This window comes from Stigmatopora argus, chromosome 14, assembly GCF_051989625.1.
Source record: "Stigmatopora argus isolate UIUO_Sarg chromosome 14, RoL_Sarg_1.0, whole genome shotgun sequence".
Lineage (NCBI taxonomy): Eukaryota > Metazoa > Chordata > Actinopteri > Syngnathiformes > Syngnathidae > Stigmatopora > Stigmatopora argus.
This window is the reverse complement of record NC_135400.1, coordinates 7,238,060-7,259,305: the sequence shown is the minus strand read 5'-3', so window position 1 is coordinate 7,259,305 and position 21,246 is coordinate 7,238,060. Positions and strand designations below refer to the sequence as shown.

The window sequence follows — 21,246 nt, the reverse complement described above, 5'->3', positions numbered from 1 at the left end:
GAATTCATTCTTTTATCAAACTCATAGCTCAATTTACTCATATCATATAATATTGAACATAACAAATATAAAAAGTGCACACATACTGTACCTTTTATTTCCACAATAAATGATACATAATAAAGATATTAGACTGCTAGTAATGCTTTCATACAATTTATTGAAAAAAATTATCAAATTTTAAGGTATGGTACTACATCTAATATAAAAAATAGTGAATACTGAAACTGCAATGATTTGTACATGTGTTTCCCACTTTTACATTAAGATAACACATACTTGTTTGTTTTTTCCACATTTATTCCTGAATTTCTTTGCATCGTGGCATGATGCTATGATCAAAACATGTGGTGGTATTGACGTGTGGGTGTGGCCTGTGAACTCAGCTTTCCCAAAATTGTGATTAGTCAAAGTCATTTTGTGATTTAACAAAGGGGGGCAATTACTTTTTAGCCATCAGGGCCTTCAAGGCCTTCTCTGCTGGCCTAAGAAATATCTGAATCATATATTATATTTTGTCCATCAATACTTATTAAATAATTCCAAATTGTCTATTAGCTTCCTTTCATTGCTTTTCCCAATGGTTGCACTGCTTCCAGATGTGTGTTTTCATATTGAAGCATTTAACCAATCACATTTCAGCCATTATTTGTTGCCAGGGTCAGAAATCTGCCTCAAAGCCTTCACAATCAGTTCTGCGGGCTCTGCCGCTTTAAACAAGCGTCAATAAGAATGTTGCTTTAACCAATCAGATTTCGAGTTGGCAACACCACTGTATATGGAGCTAGCTCAGTAAATGTTGGGATAATTGTACACATTATTGCAGCCGATCCAGCTCAATCCAAGCTACTGACAATTGTTGGCTATTGATGACATTTCGTATGGCCACAAGCAGTTCTTCCGTACCCCTCCATGTGCTGGGCTCCAAAGTATGGTAGAGCAGGGGCAGAGTTTCCAGTTGTAACTGCTCCACCTGGCACATTTCTTCCATTGCACTTTCGTTCCCACATCGTGGAAAAAACTTTCTGTTTTCAACATAGAATGGTAAGATGAAATGGTTTGTCACACAAAGGAGATTGACATATTATTGGATAACAGGCTCACGCAGAACAGATTATAACACAAATAACATTGAATTGGTTTTTTTTAGTCTTCAGAGGACCATGCTTGAGTATGGGTATTTGACAGAATCTATATCAACAAGGGGGAAAATTAATAACCAATGAATTGGTTTAAAAATATATAAGTATACATATGTGTAAATATTTATAGTATACATATATCTATGTATGTGTGTACACACTTAAATATACCCTATTTTCACGACTATAAGGCGCACATAAGTCTTAAATTTTCTCCAAAATAGACAGGGCGCCTTATAATCCAGTGCGCTTTATATATGGAACAATACTAAAATTGTTATCACGATAAAATAAAATAAGTCAGTCGATAGGGTACGCCATCCTCTACAGCTCTCACAACTACGGGAAGCAGCCACCGACTCTACTATTTTCCCGTAGAAAAATTACTGCGCAGTGACTGCTGGGATATATAGTTCTTTTGTCAATACACCCAATGGATTGTGGCCTGGGGATCGGCATCAACACAGCTTTACGAAGCATGGACGCAATCTACTAGCTAGCTACTATTTGCGAATGAATTGTGGCTGCCTGGACGAACGTATAAAACTCAGAAAATGAGGACTTTGATGGATTTGTGGGTGATGATGACGTGAGTACATTGTAAAATGCGTGTGGGTGTAGCGTGTATGTTTAAGCTGGTCTATGTTTTGCCATGCTTGGCTGCTTCTATAAAAATGGTGCGTCCTTTGTGTGTGTAAAATACAGAAATAGCACTCGTTATTGACACTGCGGCTAAAAATACGATGCGCCGTATAGTCGTGAAAATACGGTACTCTCAGGAATTTAAATAGTTGGAAAATGTGTCTAATTTTCTATATACGTATATGGCTTTATTTAAAAAATATATATCTTTGCAATAATTGTTTTAATAATTACCAATTAGACTTCCTAATAAACACTAGTACAGCATTTAATAATATTGTATAGTTTTAGAATGCTGTCAGTGATGGAATTGTTTGTTTACAGAAAATGCTTTTCAGTATTATCACCATGCATCTGGTAGATTTAATATAATTATTTATGATTTAATTTTCTATTGAGCATCACCACTCTTCTAAATCTACTGTGGGAAATGCTGACGGTACTCACCTTAGCTTTTTAGGCTTTTTGCTCTTTGGAAGAATGTGGATGACAATAGGGTAAATTCCATGTGTCAACAAATGCTCAACACTGTGCAATCCGAGCTCTAACAAACAGTGTTTATTCTGCAATGGGCAAAAAAAAAGACATTTATTATTACTGCATTTTTACTCGGTCGATCTGGTCATTCACCTGGTTGATGACCTCTTGTATTGACTCTAGCCGTACGCCAAGAGTTGGCCCTTGAGCTTGGGAATCCAACAGAAAAATGTTCTTGTCTCTCCTCTCCAATATGGGTATTATCTCTACATATGAGAGAGGTTGGATGAGGTGAGAATATTGCAGTTTAGAATAGTACTGTTAGTTCCCTTTGCATAGGTCAAAAAGTATTAAAATAAATTAACATTCAGGTCTGAAAGCAAAGGGATTTTGTAGACATTTTCTAGCCTGTGGTTTACTTTTGGTCACTTCCAATTAAATTTCAGGCATCTTTGGGCCACTTCTTGGATAAAACATTGGCTGCCATTGAAGGCGGTAGATGTCATTTTTTTTCCAGTTGAAATGAATAGGGCCTTTAAATAAATTTGTAAAATTTTGGTCCAACTGTATGATTTAAAAAAACGCCATACAACTGTAATTTGTGTAAACTCTGTAAATTTGATGAATAAAAAATGTAGGACAAGATACAGTCAAAATGTTTTTGCTATTGGACAATCAATGGGGGCGACCTGGCAGCCAAGTGATTAGTTAGTACGTCGGCCACACAATTCTAGGGTCGAGGGTTCGATCCCAGGTGGGTCCTCCCTTTATGGTGTTTGCATGCTCTCCCCCAACCAATGAGAATCGGTAAAAGTGTGCCGGGTGTGCAGCAAGCCGCTGAAAAGGATGAGGGATTTGCAACGCATCCGCACTACAATGTGAAGTTCTGTGTGAAATAATAATAATAATAATTTGGTGTAGGGCGGCCCAGTGGAGCGAGTGGTTAGCGGGTCGGCCTCACAGCACTGGGGTCCTGGGTTCAAATCCAGGTCACGTCCATCTGTGTGGAGTTTGCATGTTCTCCCCGGGCCTGTGTGGGTTTCCTCCGGGTACTCCGGTTTCCTCCCACATTCCAAAGACATGCATGGTAGGCTGATTGGACACTCTAAATTGCCCCTAGGTATGAGTGTGAGTGTGCATAGTTGTCCGTCTACTTGTGCCCTGCGATTGGCTGGCAACCGATTCAAGGTGTCCCCCGCCTCTGGCCCGGAGACAGCTGGGATAGGCTCCAGCACCCCCCGCGACCCTAATAAAGCGGTTCCGGAGATGAGAATAATTTGGTGTATACCTGGTGTGCAAGTATTGTAATGTAAACCTGACTCGACAGGCTGCAGTAGTCGCTCTATGAGCCCATGAGAGAGGAGAGACGGAGAAAAGATGACTGGTCGCTTGGAGTGAACCTTTACTGGCTGTACTAGACTATAAGGGATCAAGTGCTCTTGATGCCCTGAATAAAGGAAGCAAACACATGCACACACACACAAACGTGCACTTTAATGAAAAAACAAATTCACAAATAACTGAATACTAATTGTAAAAAGACGGATTTATCTGTTTTTTAACCTGACAAAGGGTGCGTTACTTACGTTTGTTCAGAGTGTAAAGAACCTGCTGCGTAGACCCAATACTATTGGATTTTGGATGGAAAGCCTTTACCAGGCGAATTCGACTATAGGATTTCTTCATTAGATACAGCATGGGGTGATAAATTAGTTTTAATATTCAGAACTCATCTTGCATTAAGAATATGGATAGGACTATTAATCACCTTCTTTTTGAAGTCTTTCTGCTCCAAGGCCATTTTTTGTAACTTGACAAGTAACAGCTGTTGTGCCCTTAAATGAAAAATAGTGCATATCATTTAGAAATCTACTTTTTTCACGTACAAATCTTCTTTGTGATCATTAAGACCGTAGTTTTTGGACTATAAGTAGATTATAAGTCGCACTAGCAAAAAAACAAACATAAGTTGCACTAGCAAAAAAAAAAAAGTCGCACTAGCAAAAAAAAAACATATAAGTCGCACTAGCAAAAAAAACAAAAAAACATATAAGTCGCACTGGAGTATAAACTGCATTTTTGGGGGGAATTTTATTTGATAAAATCGAAAATGAAACCACAAACCCAGAGCTTTGAGGTTGACGCGCTAACCACTTGGTTTCCGGGCCGCTCTTGAAAGGCATTTAAAATAAAAAACAAAAATAAAACTAAGAATAGAAGGAACAGAGTTTTAAAATTAATTAAAACTTTTTAACCTCCTTAAATTAATAACAACTTTTAGGTAAGCCCTTCTAAGTTGCTTTTATAAGTTACAGGCAATTCTATGGGTGTGTCGAAGCGACCCCTGAGGGGATAAGCCTAAAGTCCAGCCACCACCATCTTGAAGTTCTGTCTAAAAATAACACGTGTAATGATATAAAAACCTGTTAATAATTTCACAACTAAGTCGCCCCCCCCCGATTAAAAAAAAACTGCGACTTATAGTCCGGAAAATACGGTACAAGGTAAGCACATTGCCCACCTGTTATAATTTGGCATGCTTCCTGCCTGCCGGGGGTTGGCTGTGGATGGGTCCACGAGGGAACAACGCCAGCTATATTTACCATTGTACCTTGTGTCTGTGACATGAATGATATCATCACATGACACACGCAGTGACGATGGGTCTCCGAGAGGCTCAATGCAGAGATTGACCCGCACGTAAAATGAGTCAGGACCCTTATAGGTGGACAAGGAGAGTTGGGAACACAACTTGGCATATGCTGAGGACAGAAAGCAGATGAGCAGCAAAGTTATTGAATGAAAGAAAAACTGTTTTTTCTTGTGTGGAAATAGACTCACCCTCTTGGTTGTTCTTGTGTATGAGGGTGGATGCTTCTGTCCACCATTGGAGAGAAAAGTGGGCTACTTCGGCAGTACACTGGCTGAGCACGATATTTCCTCCACCCAAGAGAATATTTTCTAGCTGGGGAGGGAAACATATTACATCATTAGTATATCACAAATCTGATGTCAAATTTGTCAATTTCTCAAATTTATATTTTCTCTAATGTGCTTCCTAACAATAAGATGATGTTTAACCATGACCTAAAATGTCTTGCAAACTCTCTGATTTTTTTTCTTTTTATCTTTTATCTTTCAGTGGACATTGGCGATGTATTATAATAAAACTATGAATAAAAACATAATAGTTGAAATAATAAAAATTAAAAAAAATTACAGTAATAAAAAATAAAAAATGAAAAAATAAGAAAAAAATAAGTACGGCAGGTGATTAGTACTTTTATGATTGTATTTTTATATTAATTCTATATAATTATCAAAAAGATTTGTAAATTAATGCAATGTTATTAACTGCTGACTTAATTAAATAAAAAAATAGGAATATAATCTACGTCCCTAAAAGTCTTAACACTAAAAAATAAATGTGTTTTTTTCATGGCATTTAACACTTTACACGACTTTGACAACGATAGACATCCAATTCATTTAGACTGGGAAGACTGGCCGTGAATGCTCATCTTTCAGTGACATTGACTGGGCTGGACGTCCAATCGATTTTTACTGGGAGAGGCAATGAAGGAAGCTTCATTTGCCGCTCCCAGTATAAATGGATTGGACGTCTAGAGCTGTCAGTAGAAGCCAGGGAGATGATTTATTGCCCTGTAAGGGTTAAAAATAATTATAATTTATGCATGAAAGGGAAAAAGATGCTGTCACCAGACTGATACGTACCTCTAGGAGCTCACTTCCCTCCTTCAATCCACACCGCTCTGCCACTGAACCAGCTTTAACGTGGCTGACAAAGATTCCTGTTTGGTTTCCACCAAGAATAGTAATGTCATCAGCAAGGCTGGCTTTACTGTTTTTTGATGTTAGTGGAGGACTTGAAGATGGAGACATAGGAGGTATCCTAAAATACAGAAAGCATCACAGTGATGTGAACTTTAGGGTTGACATGTTTTTTAAAAAGTGTCTAATTTTACAATCCATACATATTAAGTTATTTTAATTTGCTTTTTTGGGGGAATAAAAGTTACCTTGGACTGCTGGGACTGAGTTGATGTGCATTAGCAGCAGGCAGGTTGACCAGATCGGGGGGGAAGAGATGAGAGTGAAGGGAGTTCATGGAATCCCCTAAAGATGGTTCACTATGTTCACCTAAATTAAAATTACAACGACACATTGCACATTACACTGCATTACTTTTCACTTCCTACTTGTTGAAAATGTGAGCGCAAATGAAGACATATACCTGGAATGTCATTCTCATCACTGCCCCAAGAGTCCAAATCAAACCTTTTCGAAAGGCAAACGGATTAAAATTAATTGAAATTTCAGTTGTTCATCTTTTTCACCGCCATTGAAAATGAAAGAAGTCCAATCATGTGCCTCTTTTCATCTCTTGCTTGCCGCAAATGAACAAATGTTTGAATTAGTGCGTCTTATCCATTAGACGTCCATTCCATTTGAAATGATGGTACATGATTCATAATCAGCTTTTAACGAATTAAATCAAATCGAACAATAAAATTTCAAATTACATTCTTCAGATAGTTTGACGTATATTTAAAATATTCAAGTGAAGTACGTAAATTTTAATTTGATTCATTTGTTTGGCATTTAAGATTGAGTTTCTGACGGCACACATGCATCATTCCATAGCCAATGAGTTAATAAAATTACAATTAATATGATTACCAATAAAACTCACTCTGTATTGAATCTTCGGTTGATGGAGTTCATACAAGGAGGAAATGGGAATATTGAAAAACGATTTATTTCCTTCTCATCTTCTGTCTGAGGACACAGATGTGGACAAAGATTTATTACTGTTTGACTGTCCTATTTCTGACTATGAATATGCACTCCACCCTGTTGATGAGTCAAGTCGTCTGATACGCACCGCCGAAAGTGGATTCTCTTCAGAGTTCGAATGAGAATCTGAGAATAAATAAAAAAAACATGCTATCCAACTGATCAAGGAGAAACTCGCGGACATTTGGACTGAACAAAAAGCAACCTACCCTCTGAATTGTCATTTGCTTGGCCTCTAGAGGATACCTGTTGCACAGACAATAACAAAGAATTAGAGTATGTACAGGTATGATCTCACACGAGGAGAAAAGCTCTCTGCATGTCCTAACTTGTTAAACATTGCTCAGGACTTTGCTGTTTCTCAAGTAATGGGATCCTTATCGTTTCTTCGAAATCTCAAATTTGAAAAATAATAGACAATAGCATCATAACAACACTGTATAACCTGTTTGCTTTATCATGTGGAAACAATACCATGAATGGATTACAAATAAACAGCATTGAAATGACTAGGAAAAAATACTAAATTATGTTATGACCTTCCGTAACTGAAGATGGGTGCCATTAACAGGTAAGTTCAGGTCCAGGTCAAGGGAACAGCAGGGTCCGTAGCATTGGTCTTCACTGCATAGCGACAGGTAGGACTGGCGAGCACATGTAAAAAAATATGTGTTATATGTATAATAATTGGTTGTGGCTCTAGCATTCCTGTCCATGTCTTTTTGAAGCTACTTGTTTTACGTCAATAATAGTCATAATCATTTATCATGCCTTGTAGAGACATGCTATGAAGAGCAAAATCATGTTCATAAATAGATTTGTTGAGGCATGGTTAAGAAATAAAGCAAAAAAAATGATATATGAATTTGTTTTATTTTTTCCTCTTGATTTATTGTACACATTAATTTGAGCTTCTATGTGTTGTTAAACCAACCCAGGATTTTATCGTTAGTATAGTATATTGGGCATAAAATAATGTAATTAGTATTCATTTTCAACACCACTAATCCTGGTCAGGGTCCCAATTTGCCGGAGCCTATCCCAGCTGATTTCAGACAAAAGGCGGTCTACACTTTAAACTGGTCGCCAGTCAGTCATAGGGCACACAAAGATCACAATCACTCCGCCACTGATTGAGAATCGATCCCACGCTCCCTGTACCGAAGTCAGACGAGTGAACCACTAGATGTAGATAAATTAAGTGTCTGTTTGCTTAAACCTTTTAGAATTAAACATTTGTGTCCTGGTAAATTGCATTTGTGATTGTTTGTGCAGTATAATTGAGAGAAATTCCCAATGAAGTTCCAGGTACTGAGATGCACTAACAGCCATTCATTCAATGGGAAAAATATTGTGACAGAATTGGGCTAGTACATGAGAAGTTCCCTTACACTGTGAAAACAGGAGCTTTCTTCCCTGCACTTTTCTGTCACTTGCTCCAATTCCCGCTGCTGCAGTTCCATTTTAGCCTGTAGCTCTTCGATGCGTTTACGCAGACGATTCTTGTCTAGTAGACAGTCGGTGTACTCCAACTGAATGCTGTCACGACTGCGCATCGCCTGAGGGGAAAGGGAACCCAGACAGGAAAACATGATATTCATTGCCCATGCAGTACTACATTAGGGTTGACGTGAGGCTATTTTCTGCAGTGTTGGGATGATGACTGTTCCCATGACTCATGGCTCAAAGACCATAACAATTCACTGACCTGGTCCCTCTCCCTTTCAATTTCAGTGATCTGGTTAAAGTAGGCCATAGTCCTCTTCTGTTCTGTGTCCCAGTCGACCTGGAGAGTCCTTACTTTCAGCTGTAGCTGCTCACACTGTGATTGCAGCTGTAAACATAGTTCACAAGTGTTTATTCCGGACGTCGTAATATGAAACCTATTGATTTGTCGATTCCTGGTAGAAAATGTGAACCTTGTCCCTATGGTCTTCAGTGTTCTGTATCTCTGATTGAAGTTTGGTGATGAAGTTGCAGAGCTCCTGTCTCTGCTCTGAAGCCTCTTTGCGATCATGGCGAAGGATATCCATCAGCGCCTGGAGGAAATACATTAGAAGCCATTTCGTATAAGAGGAAAATCATCATCCATCCAATTTCACGAATTTAAGACTAACAGCAAAGAGGACATTCTAACCACTAGGCTGCCATTGCCCAACAATTTATGAGACAAAAGATCTGAATTGTCAGCAAGCATAATCAAAACAGACACTATATTTAAATATTAAATTACAGGAACATACTATGACTCCAGTAGTAGGAATTGGATTCTTCATTGGAGTACCCATGTTTCCTGTTTTCGGAACTTCAATACAGTAGGACGGCTTAGCGGGTAAAGCCGGCGGACTGCCTAATCCTCCAGTGGTTAACAAACATTTCTTTGTATTTGTTTGAATCTGACTAATTTCAGGTTTCATTGTTTGATGCTCTGCCTCTGTTAATCTGGACTTTAGATCTTGAACCTGAATGGAAATCGAATGCAGAAAAATTAACAAGGGTTAGAATTGACACCATTGTGCTGCATTGGTTTCTACTGTGGATGGATGTAGTTACCGTTTCTAAAAAGTTTGAAATGATACATTTTGAATTAAATCTACTTTTCTTTCCAAACCCAAATATATACACAAATGGTATGGATCAAGTCTCACTTGATTAAGTAGTTCTTTCTCCCGTATGGAGGCTTTGCTTTGCTCTTCAAGGGCTCTGGAGTACTTGTCAGACTGTTCTAGGTGTCTATCTTTTAGCCTGCCAAGCTCTCGATTGGCCAAATCCAATTCTTGACGTAACCTTGTTGACAAAAATGACACAAGGTACAATATGATTTTGCAATAACAATCAAAAAGCATTTCATCACATAGCTCTGTTTTGCTTAGTTTTAGTTATGGTCTTCACATGGCGTATTTTTCATGATATAGGTGTGAGAGGTGTAGCCTGTGAAGAGTGGCTTGAACGTATGCCTCACGGTACTCGGACGATTCGCCGAAAGACGATCTGTTCGGCGAACTGTCCGTCGGCCAAACGTCCGTTGGCCAAACGTCTTTCGGCGAATCGTCTGGTCACGATGCCACGATGGTTCTGAGATCAAGTGGTGGCCAGCCAATCACAGGGCACAAGAAGACTAATAGCAATTCACGCTCAGAATCATATCTACGCCCAATTTAGAGTGTTCAACCAGCCTACCCTGCCTGTTTTTAGGACGTGGGAGGAAAACGGAGTACCCAGAGAAAACCCACGGAGCACATGCAAGCTCCACAGAAGAAGGTTGGAACCCACCGGAAATTGAACCCTAGATCTCAGAACTGTGAGGACGACATGCTGAGTACTTGTCCACTGGGCCGCCACATTTTAATCATTAAACGCGAATATTAAACTACACCACACAAACCTCTCTAGTTGCAGTCTGTCATGACGCATCTCTTGAGTTTTACGTTCAGCACGGCTACGGTCCTCCTCGGCTACCCGACAGCGCTGAGATAAGCGGCGTTCACAGAACCGGCTGTTTCGAAGTTGTACTCTCAGTTTTCGGACCTCCAGCAGCAGAAACTGAGTCAAGCCCTCTGGACCCTCCTCATCTGTGAAAGCAAAAACAGTTAGCACAATGCTAGATTTTTTTTTAGATAAACTTTATTTATCCATCAATTCCTTTCCCAGTTGACCTAAAATGAGAGAGCAGCGCTGTGTTGGCTGCTCTCCAGTCAGCTGCGTGTATTGTTCCGGATGGTAAAACTCCAGTGACTCCATGAAGGCCTGGAGACCTCGTGGACCTTGGCCACGCAGAATATCCAGCAAACGACCTGTGCAACAAATGGAAAATCTTCTGTGAAGTGGAAAAAAAATGTTTTGGGTTTGTGTGTGGGGTTGAGGGGCACACAAGTCCATATTACACCACAATGATGTCCACATAATCTTAATGTGATCCAAATGAAAACTAGAATTCAAAATGATCCAATTTTGATTGGCACTTGTTTATTATTGTGGGTCCCGTACCGTAGTGGTGTGTTTTCCACAATAGTATCTGTTTAGCTTTAGATCATTTCACGTCATACTACAGCAAAATTCATTAATGTGATAGAGTCCATCCAAACAGAGCATTACTTTGGTGATCAAATGCCAATTTTATGACTTCAGTTTGGCTCCACATGTTTGCCTACAGTTGTCTTTCTTCTCTGCCATTGCCATTTTACTTTGTGAAAGCTTTCATCTTGCTGACTTTGACCCATTCTTATCTGTTTATGTCACGGTAACACCTGTTCATGTATTCTTGGTAATTATCAGTTTATGTAGGGCAAAAAAAGTCAGAATATCTACCCTAACGTCCAATCAGCCTACCATTCATGTTTTGGGAATGTGGGAGGAAACCAGAGTACCCAGAGGAAATCCACACAGGCCCGGATAGATCATGCAAACTCCACACAGGTGGACCTGAATTTAAACCCAGGACCCCAGAGCTGTGAGGCCGACACGCGACGCGCTACCCACTCATCCATGGGACCCTCTACTCATTGCAGTTGAGAATTCAGAAAATGTAGCATGACAGAAAAGGGTTGGGTGTAACAGAGAGAAAGACATAGTAAGGAGGGAATACCATTAAAAAGAACATTAACAAATATCCATGCTATCCGGTGTAATTACTGTTGCTGTTGTACCATACTTCTCTTGTATAGATTTGTTAAATACTATAGTTATTGTATTTGGGATTATATGCTTGTACAAAAAAAACAGCAGGCTTTTTAGCCAGATGGATTGAGTTAACCTCTTAGGACCTGGCGTCCACATGTGTGGACATCACATTTTTGGTTACCACAAGACTACAATGTTAAATTTTGGACTACAAGGGCCTGGCGTCCACTTATGATGTGGACATCATTTTTCTCAGAAGCTACATCATGTAAAAAGATAATTCTTTGTTTTTAGACTCATCAAGTCCCAATTAGCCTAAATATCAAAGAGAAAATAAAAATGCATGCTTTGCAAGAGTCTGGGTCTTAGGAGGTTAATGCTACATTATGATAATTACTGTAATTTCTGGGTTGTAAAGCACACTTGGCTATTGACCGCACCTACCAAAATTGAAATTAAAATTAGTTGTTAAATAAACTGCGCTAGTCGATGAATAGGGTTCAAAGTGTGTGTATACTTGGAAAATTATGGTATTTAAGGGGGACTTTCTCTCACCAGCCTTTGTGATGCGGATTGGATACTGAATGGAGTTGAGCACCTCATCTTCATCTTGTTCATCAATGACTTTGCACTGACGCAGATATGGGGTGACTTTGGCTGGGTTGAGGATGCGGGTTAGTTTATGTCGCACTCCTTCCACACGTTCCCACAGCTCCTCACAGTACTCCTCAGACCATGAGGGAGAAAGTCTGTTTTCTTCCTGAGGGATTTCTCCTTCCTCGGTCCAAAGTGTGACACCTGCTTTAGTCAAGATAAACAAACAAACCATTCCAGGTAAATTGCAGTTTAGATTGTTCAACCAGGTTACCCCACATGTTTTTGGGATGTGGGACGAAACCGGAATAACCAGAGAAAACTCACCCAAGCCCGGGAGAACATGCAAAATCTACACAATGAGGACCAACCTAGGATTGAACCTTTGACCCCAGAACTGTGAGGCCGACATGCTAATCACCCAACCCACCAGTCCACCAAATTATGTTTATATTTTTCTCAAATGGTCTTATTTTTTTCTCCAACTTCCCCAAAAACATGCTGTTGATGTTGCAATGATGTAATGATCCATTGATGGAAATTTACTAAAACATTTTTTTTAAAAGATGCTTTAAACTTTAAAGGTATCTTTCCATACGTCTTACATCCACTAGACGTCATACTTTCCATAATGCTGTAATGCACGATGGAAACTCTGACATACATAAATCCTTCTAGTAATCGAGATAATTCTCTGTTTGTTCCAATTTTAAAATAGGAATAACTAAAATTTGCAATTAGTTCCAAAATCCAAGTCCCATTGTCAAAGTCTTCATTTTTAACAGTCACTTCCATGAAAATATAAATTAGCCTGCTATTGATATATTGGCTGCCATTGAGACCTCGTATTGTGTCTCTTTTAGCTGTGAATTTAAATAAGTTTTATCACTAATACACGTTCGATGCATTTGTAGTCAAAGAGAACATTAATTTGTTGGCCAGCCCACTTCAAATGTATTGGACGTCTATCATCGTCAATGGGAGCCAATGAGTTAAATGACTGCCCTACAAGGGTTACTAGCGATGGATGTGAGAGACATCCCATCATAGTATATTTTACTATGAAATAATCAATCAAATCAATCAATCAAAAGCCTTTATTGTCATTATACACAGCTGCATATAACGAAATTGGTGGTGCTACTCAACAAAGTGTGTTTTTCCCAGTAAAAACAATAAATAAGTAATTAAAAATAATAATAATAATAATAAAAGAAAAAATAAAATAAAAATAATAATAAAATAATAATAATAAATAAATAATAATAATAAATAATATAATATATATTAAAAAATAAATTAAAAAAATAAAAATAAAAATAATAAAATAGAAAATAAAAAATAAAACATAAAAAAATAAAATACAAAAAAAAAACATTAAAATAAGATTTTATTTGTGTGTTACCATTCTATACTTGGCTGTTTATAAAAATGATTGGCTAATTCATAGTATGATGTGTGTCAAATTCAACCTTGACAAATTGATTTACTTAACATAAATGTTTTTAGACTGTGGGAGGAAAATGAAGTACTAGGGGGAAAAAACGGGTCCAAGGATAACATACATACTCCCCTTCAGAAAGGAAAAAGCTGAGATCCAGCTATTGTAACTCTTTCACTGCCTTTGACAATGATAAACATGCAATCATGTGGTTATTCTCATCTATCTGATATGAATTGAAATTAGTTTATCATTAGTAGAGGTCCAATGTCCAACCCCCACCTCAAATGGATTGGACAGCCACTGCTGTCAATATAAACGCCAATAGGTGAATAACTGACCAAACAATTGAATGCAGAAATATTTTACAATATGTATGGGTTGTTTAAATGTTAAAAATAGGTCTATTATATAAAGCCGGTTGTGACTCATAGTTGGGAGTTGTTAGGAGATTTAGGCTGCCAAATTCGGCTGATTTGAAAGCTAAACGTGAGCCAGTGGGCATGCATAGACTTGCCGTGGAATCTAACAAGTAATCAACAGACTAGTGAGCTACTGTACAACAAGTGTAATTACTGAAAGCAAAATACAAATTAAGTGATTATGAGCCTGCAAAAAAGAAATTAGTCATGCATTATATCAATGTACTGTAGTGAGCAAATTGAAATCAACACCATGTATAACTCGGGTAATGAATGAACAAAAAAACAAAAAAAACATAAGAAGATAAGTACAAAAGCATGAAAAAATGTGTATAGTTCCTTGAATCATCTGTAAAACCATAAGTGACTTATTTTGTGCAATAGACTCAAAGATTTTACTCATTCATTAGTATGAGAAACAATGATTGTGCTTATAATAATATAAACAAAGGGATTCCAAGTGCCATTGGAAATTTTAATTTTTAATTACTGTACCACCAATTCAAAAATCAGTTTGTATTATACTTTCAAAGATCAAATTTGAAAAAACATGTTTTTTTTAATTAAATATAATAAATACTGGGGGGTGACAGGTCTATATGTGAAAGGAACCCTTATCATCAGTTTGTTATTCATGTTATTTAATGTAAAAAAGGTGTCCTTAAACAATTTGTAGACCTAATTTTTAACTCAATAACAATTTTGAACACTATTACTTATTGTCTCTTTCACTATAACTAGTGTTTTCATACGAAACCTACATTGACCGTACAGACACAGAAATGACACCTGAAACAAGCGTATATAATTACATGTAAAAAAAAACGTACTGTTTAGAGTTAAGAGAAAAAAACTGCTTTGAACCTACTAATAAAATTATTATTCTTTAACTCAAGTTAAAACTTACTGTTGACTGTAACCAATGAATGTAAACATGTAAACTACCAATAGAAAAGACCTGAGAGAAAAGTGTCGAATATGCAAAAACGAAGAAAAATAAATGCTCCTTTTCTGGAAGAAGGACTCACCGCTCATGTCTCTTGGCGTCGTTTTATTGAGTCTCCGAGTCGAAACTACTCGGTGGGTTTATTACAACTAAATCCCATTCCCGTCTGGAGGTGAGTCAGGGAAGACAAAAAACACATGACAAGGTTTAAATGTTCGCGTCCCAGATGAGTCATGAGCCATAATTCTTCACGTCTGACTTTCAGGTGTCAATAGGTGGCGCTGTTTACCAAAATTCGCATTAACAAAAAAATCAGACCTCAAGTTTTCAATTATAATAATCAAGAACTCAACCGTAGTAGACTTTATCCCTCACTTATTTAGACAAATGTAAAAATGAAACAATATTCCTTCATTCATTCATTTTCTGAACCGCTTTATCCTCATTAAGGTCGCGAGGGGTGCTGGAGCCTATCCCAGCGGACTCCAGTCCAGAGGTGAATCGGTGGCCAGTCAATCGCAGGGCACAAGGAGATTGACAAACATTTACACTCACACATAGGGGCAATTTAGAGTGTCCAATCAAGCTACCATGTATGTTTTTGGAATGTGGAAGGAAACCGGAGTAACCGGAGAAAACCCACACAAGCCTGGGGAGAACATGCAAACTCCACACTGGTGGACCCACCTGGATTTGAACCCAGGACCCCCAGAACTATGATGCCGATGCTCTATACCACTGGGCCGCCCTAATAGTACAAAAATCTAAATATTTTCAGGAATAAAAGTCAATGTCAAGTATGGATACTTGAAAATCTGCTTATTTGTACTTATTTGTTTCTTCCCACCACTAAATATTCTCTAACCGGCCACTAATTGAGCAATAAACTAACTGAACAATACAAGTTCGTCGGAAAAAAAATCAGAATATAAAAAAAAACACTGTCAAAGACAAAGTACATACACTGAAGCATACTGTACAGTAGTACTAATAACAATAAATAGTATAAAATTCTACATACTTTTCACAACTAGTCATGAAGAAACTCCAATGTTCAACATATTATTCAAAGAAATTCTGCAGTGAACCTCCATTTATCGTGATGTATACTAGACGAAAATCTGCATATTCATCGACCATTAAAATATGCACTTATAACTTACTGAAACTCACTCAAATTATCAAAGCACATTTTTAAACACAGTTTCAATGAATGATTTGACCACACTAAAAAAAATCTACATGCAGGAAATATTAGAAAATATTATGTTTACTATAAGTAATTCAATAAATGACTACAAAGTGCACCAGCAACCGTATCTCTCTTTTTCTCAATAGCATTACTGTAAATATGGTATAAAAAATTATCGAAAAGTTTCCTTTAAAAAAATTGCTGATGTAATGAGGACAAGAATGATGAAATATAATAATTTAGTGGGAAAATACTACACCTTGAAAAAAGAGCCCTGCTGTATATGATGAATTTTGTGTAAACATTTCTATCATAAGACTTCAAATCCTGTCTAGAATACAGAACAAAAGTACATATATATATAAAAATGAGACAAACCACTGTGTAGAAAACAAATCTACTCCAAATGGTTGTATTTTTTGAAGTCCATAGCATTTCAAAAAAAAAAAAAAACGTCTTCATGAACTGGTATAAATTACGAGTGTTCCGAGAGAAGAATGTTTCCTTCTTGGCAAAGGGACAAAGCTGGCAGGCCACCCTTAGTTTTTTTAACTTAAAATGCTCTTTGCGGTCTCTGTGCTGATGCTGAGATTGCAAGATTAAAACAGCACACCATACAAACTCACATTCAGTTCCCCTGAATACAAATCCATGGCGATCTGATTCTAGGAATGCTGATGTTTTATAACCAAAGTAGTAGAATGTTGTCAAATCTTGTGTTTGCTTCTCTGATCTCCTTGAGTAAGGCACACAGATAAAGCTTTACCACCACACATGTACTTTCCTACTCTGAAGGAATTTCCATTTTTTGCTGGACTATATATTATTTTCCCCCTAGACCAATACATTCTTTGACGGCCCGATGTGAGGAGGGGCCGCCACATTGGTTGAGCATTCCTGTTGTCTCTAAGGTGACAGCAACACAGAGGCACTATTGACAGCAGCTCTGGACCCCACAGTCTTCTCACACTGGAATGTCATTATAACAACTCGCTCACACCGAAATAGATCTTGCAGAAAAAGGCTTTCAACTGCTCTTAATAGTCGCAAATTTCCCCACGTCAATTTTTTTGGGGTATGAGATGGAAGCTCTTAACCACAGAAATGTGAAAGATGATGCAAATGGGATAGGCAGGTATTTTGTGTAAAATAATTTAAACAATTGCCCCTAGGAATGAGAAATGTAGTTTATATTTTCGTGAACTGAAATCCAGGTCAGTCACCAGTTTGCAGGTTCTCCCCGGGTCTGCGTGGGTTTTCCCTGGGTACTCCGGTTTCCTGAATGGTTGTCTGTCTCCTTGGGATCGGCTTTCCACCGTTTCAGGGTGTCTCCAGCACCCCCAGCGACCCTTGTGAGGATAAAGAGGTTCAGAAAATGAATGAATGAATGAAATGGTGCTGCACTAATCACTTACATTCATGTATTGTATATATATAGTGACTTTCTAGCATGTTTTTTTGTCCATTTTTTATCCAAGATGGCGGCGCAAACGGGTGCAGCAGCTCTTTGCTCTCCAGTTTGGTGTTTTTTTCTCATTCTTATCGTTATTTACGATTTTTATATTACTTATTTATGTTTTTATTATTATTATGTATTTATTTATTTATGTTTTTTATTATGTATTTATTTATTTATGTTTTGTATTATTTATTTATTTATGGTTTGTTTTATTTATTCATTTATGCATTTTTAATTTTAATTTATTTTATTTTTTATTTTTTTATTTTTTTACTCGGAAAAAACACTTTGTGGAGTAGCACCACCAATTTCGTTATACGCAGCTGTGTATGATGACAATAAAGGCTTTTGATTTGATTTGATCTCTCGTACCCTCCGATTGGCTGGCAACCAATTTAGGATGTCTCCCACCTGTGCCCATAGTTGGCTGGGTTAGGCTCCAGCACCCCCGTGACCCTGGTGAAAATAGGCGGTACAGAAAATGAATGAATAGATTTAAATAAACTCTATTAGAGACTAACAATTTCATAGGTATGAATGAATATTAGTGTGATTTGTTTGCGTATTTGAGGCATGTGACTGCCACACAAACTCAGCTAGAATAGAACATCTTTAGCCGTATAGCCAACAGATGGATGGCGTACGACTGCACAATTCAAATCTCCATCTTGGAGTATATTCCATTTTGACCTAGCTGACCCCCCGGCATAGCTTTTTCTGTGACTCAAGCCTATCGTCTGCACATAATCGGCCCTTTGTGTTCCCAATGAGTGTCCTTTTTTTACTTCATTTCAGAAAACAGAAGGATGAAGACATGAGTAATTGGGACCGATCTAAACATGAACAAGTGATTTATGCTTCTTTTGTTGGTGGAGCAGTGAGACAGTGGCTTTCATTGTTGATCCAGCTGGTGGAACTCAAGCTTTGTGAACCATGTTAAATGACCGACTTGGAAATGAAAGTAAGAAATGTGACATTTGGATTCTCCCGCGATTATTCAAAACGAGTAAGAAAGGACGATGAATAGTATACTCTCCAGTGCCATAGTGACAAATCCCTAAATTTACAGTTTTTTACATTCACAGAGCTCTAATGCAATGCAATTGCAAATATTTCTTGTGAGCAGAAACATTAAAAAACAGTGAGCAGGACAAAAATAAAACAATAATGATGAAAGACCTGAGGAAAACATGAGCAGCCGTACAACAAGAATCTCAATTATGAGAGCCCAATGTGTAAAAAAAAATTAAAGCAAAAAAATAGAAGCAATGAAACTACTATGGTGTAAAAAGTTTCTGAAATAAATAAAAAAATGTTTGTCACTATATATCTAACACATTTAATGTAAGTGATCAGCCCATTCACAAGGCTATGGATGTTTTCATTTTACCTTTCAAATATATATATATATATATATATACAGTGGTACCTCGTCATACGACCGTTCGTCATACGGAATGCTCGTCTTACGGGGGAAATTTCGATCGAATAATTCGCCCGTGATGCGGTCAAAGTTTCGTGATGCGACCAAGCCAGGTTGCCATGGCATTTTTTTTGGCATATCTTTCGTGTATAACAATATTTACGAGCACCGGATGAGCTATTCAGACCAGGAAACGCACAACGCGCATGCGCGGTGAAAAGAGGGCTTTCTGGGTAATGAAGTATACTCGTGCGCACAACGCCGACAGGCAATGGCATTAGGCGCCGTTCGAGGGGATGCGAACACAGATGCTACAAGCTAAAAGGAGCCGCTAGCCAGCAAACCACCCAGAGCTGACACCCAGGAACGTGGCGCCCTACGTTTTTCATCCAGCCGGAGATATTCGCACTGCCCCACACCTCCGGCTACCCCCTGGATGAACTAATCCGCGTTCCAGTGACAGCTCTAGCGCTGCTGAGGGTAATCCTCAAGCGCCTGAGGTGGCCCAACAACAACAACAACATGAGCAGCGGCGCGATCGCTGATAAAAGACTGCTGCTCGTCGTGCGTTATTCGATTGTGAGGACATTTGTGTGCATCATTTTCGGAATATTTTGAAGGGAATAGTACGACAGCAAACAGCCCATCGATAGCGAACGTGAGGGTGGAGTGTTTGTTCCGTTTACGAGTGCGTTTTGTGGAAGAAAAAAAACGAAGCCCCCCGCCCCTTTTGTGCCCCTCTCCCCTCGGCGAAATCTGCCCAATTTTAGTTAGATTAAACACTTTATTTCTATTAAACCACTCGTTATTTATTACTTTGTCAATATATGGCGAATTATAAGAAATAAAACTTTTTTTTCAATCCAATATCCTGTTTCTGGTGTTTTTTTCAGAGAGTTGGAACGAATTAATTTGTTTCCCATTCATTTCAATGGGAAACTTTACCTCGAGTTACGAGTAACTTGTCATACGAGCTCAGTCACGGAACGGATTAAGCTCGTATCTCGAGGTACCACTGTATATATATATATATATATATATATATATATATATATATATATATATATATATATAATTTTTATTATTATTCACAAAGACAAATGAACTGATCTTACCAGGCACTCTTTCCTTTAACTTTTCTTCCTTTAACGACTATGAGGTCTATGCGCAAGTTGGAATTACAGGGTGGAGGTATCTAAATGTGAACTCCACTACACATTTGACAGCAGAATAACCACCGCAGATAAATTTCAAGACACACAAACATTTCGGAAAATCCAATTTTTTTCTAACCATGCACTGAAAGCTGCCTCCAAAAATGTGAGTTGACACAGATGAAACGGGGAAAATAAACGTGTTGTGCCCACGTACTTTTATGACTATACAAGATTTCACATGGACTCTTGTAATATACCAAAACTGAATTTGTCTACAATGCATGACCTTCTTTTACATCACATCCAACTTAAATCAACACACCCAATAGTCCATTTTGTAGAGAATCCAACTTGTTGGCTTATCTAGGACATTGCACAGATCCATAAAAACTAGCGAATGTAATAATATAGTATGTGAAAATGTTCTAAAGCTTATTAACTTATCATAAGATCATGTTAATTGAGACAGTTCTTTAATTTAACTACGCATTGTCTCATTGTGAGTTGATATAGATTGATATTTCATTAATACTACAATCCAATCCAAATAAAATTGTGATACGGAATGCGATTAATCACAATTAATCTCACAGTTAATTATTTTAATTGTGTAACTCCTTGAGTGGGACTCACTGTCCCTCCTAATTTAAATGGGGTGGATGTCGCTCGCCGTTATTGGCAGCCAAGGCGTTTATTACTTTATTAATTACAATTTTTATTAATATAAAAAAGGCAATTCATCGTTTTCAATTCATTAAAACAAGTAAGCATTGCACATTACTAGTATGTTTACATCATATATATGGTATACAAACATTTTTATACAGCAGTTCTAATGATAATAAATTAATTATCCTCACAAGGGTCGCAGGGGTGCTGGAGCCTATCCCGGCTAACTATCGTCAGCCAATCA

General features: G+C 37.8%; 1 protein-coding gene across 3 annotated transcripts; it reads right to left on the bottom strand.

The window, feature by feature from the left end:
* Window positions 1-142: 142 nt before the first annotated feature.
* Window positions 143-15,321, bottom strand: LOC144089150 (caspase recruitment domain-containing protein 11). Of its 3 annotated transcripts, XM_077620061.1 has the most exons (24): window positions 15,185-15,315; window positions 12,255-12,500; window positions 10,736-10,873; window positions 10,465-10,651; window positions 9,728-9,866; window positions 9,323-9,541; window positions 8,999-9,118; window positions 8,788-8,913; window positions 8,471-8,638; window positions 7,619-7,723; window positions 7,289-7,325; window positions 7,168-7,205; window positions 6,976-7,061; window positions 6,517-6,560; window positions 6,302-6,422; window positions 5,997-6,174; window positions 5,103-5,226; window positions 4,783-5,023; window positions 4,030-4,096; window positions 3,848-3,941; window positions 3,550-3,708; window positions 2,415-2,527; window positions 2,232-2,347; window positions 143-1,025 (listed from the first exon to the last, which is right to left on the bottom strand). In XM_077620061.1, exons 1-24 carry the CDS (start codon window positions 15,189-15,191, stop codon window positions 818-820), a joined length of 3,081 nt encoding a protein of 1,026 aa, XP_077476187.1. In that variant the 5' UTR covers window positions 15,192-15,315; the 3' UTR covers window positions 143-817. The 3 variants fall into 3 exon arrangements, with proteins under 3 accessions (XP_077476187.1, XP_077476185.1, XP_077476186.1); XM_077620059.1 differs by lacking the exons at window positions 143-1,025; window positions 2,232-2,347 and having other exon boundaries at window positions 2,415-3,708; window positions 15,185-15,321; XM_077620060.1 differs by lacking the exons at window positions 143-1,025; window positions 2,232-2,347 and having other exon boundaries at window positions 2,415-3,708; window positions 12,255-12,497; window positions 15,185-15,321.
* Between the last annotated feature and the right edge of the window lie 5,925 nt (window positions 15,322-21,246).

Coding starts and splice junctions, on each gene's coding strand:
- LOC144089150 (XM_077620059.1), bottom strand. Junction 10,652..10,735: donor GCGCTGCTCTCTCATTTTAG/GTCAACTGGGAA, acceptor TTGCTTTCACAG/ATGAGGAGGGTCCAGAGGGC. Junction 7,724..8,470: donor AAAGCTCCTGTTTTCACAGT/GTAAGGGAACTT, acceptor TGTGCTCGCCAG/TCCTACCTGTCGCTATGCAG.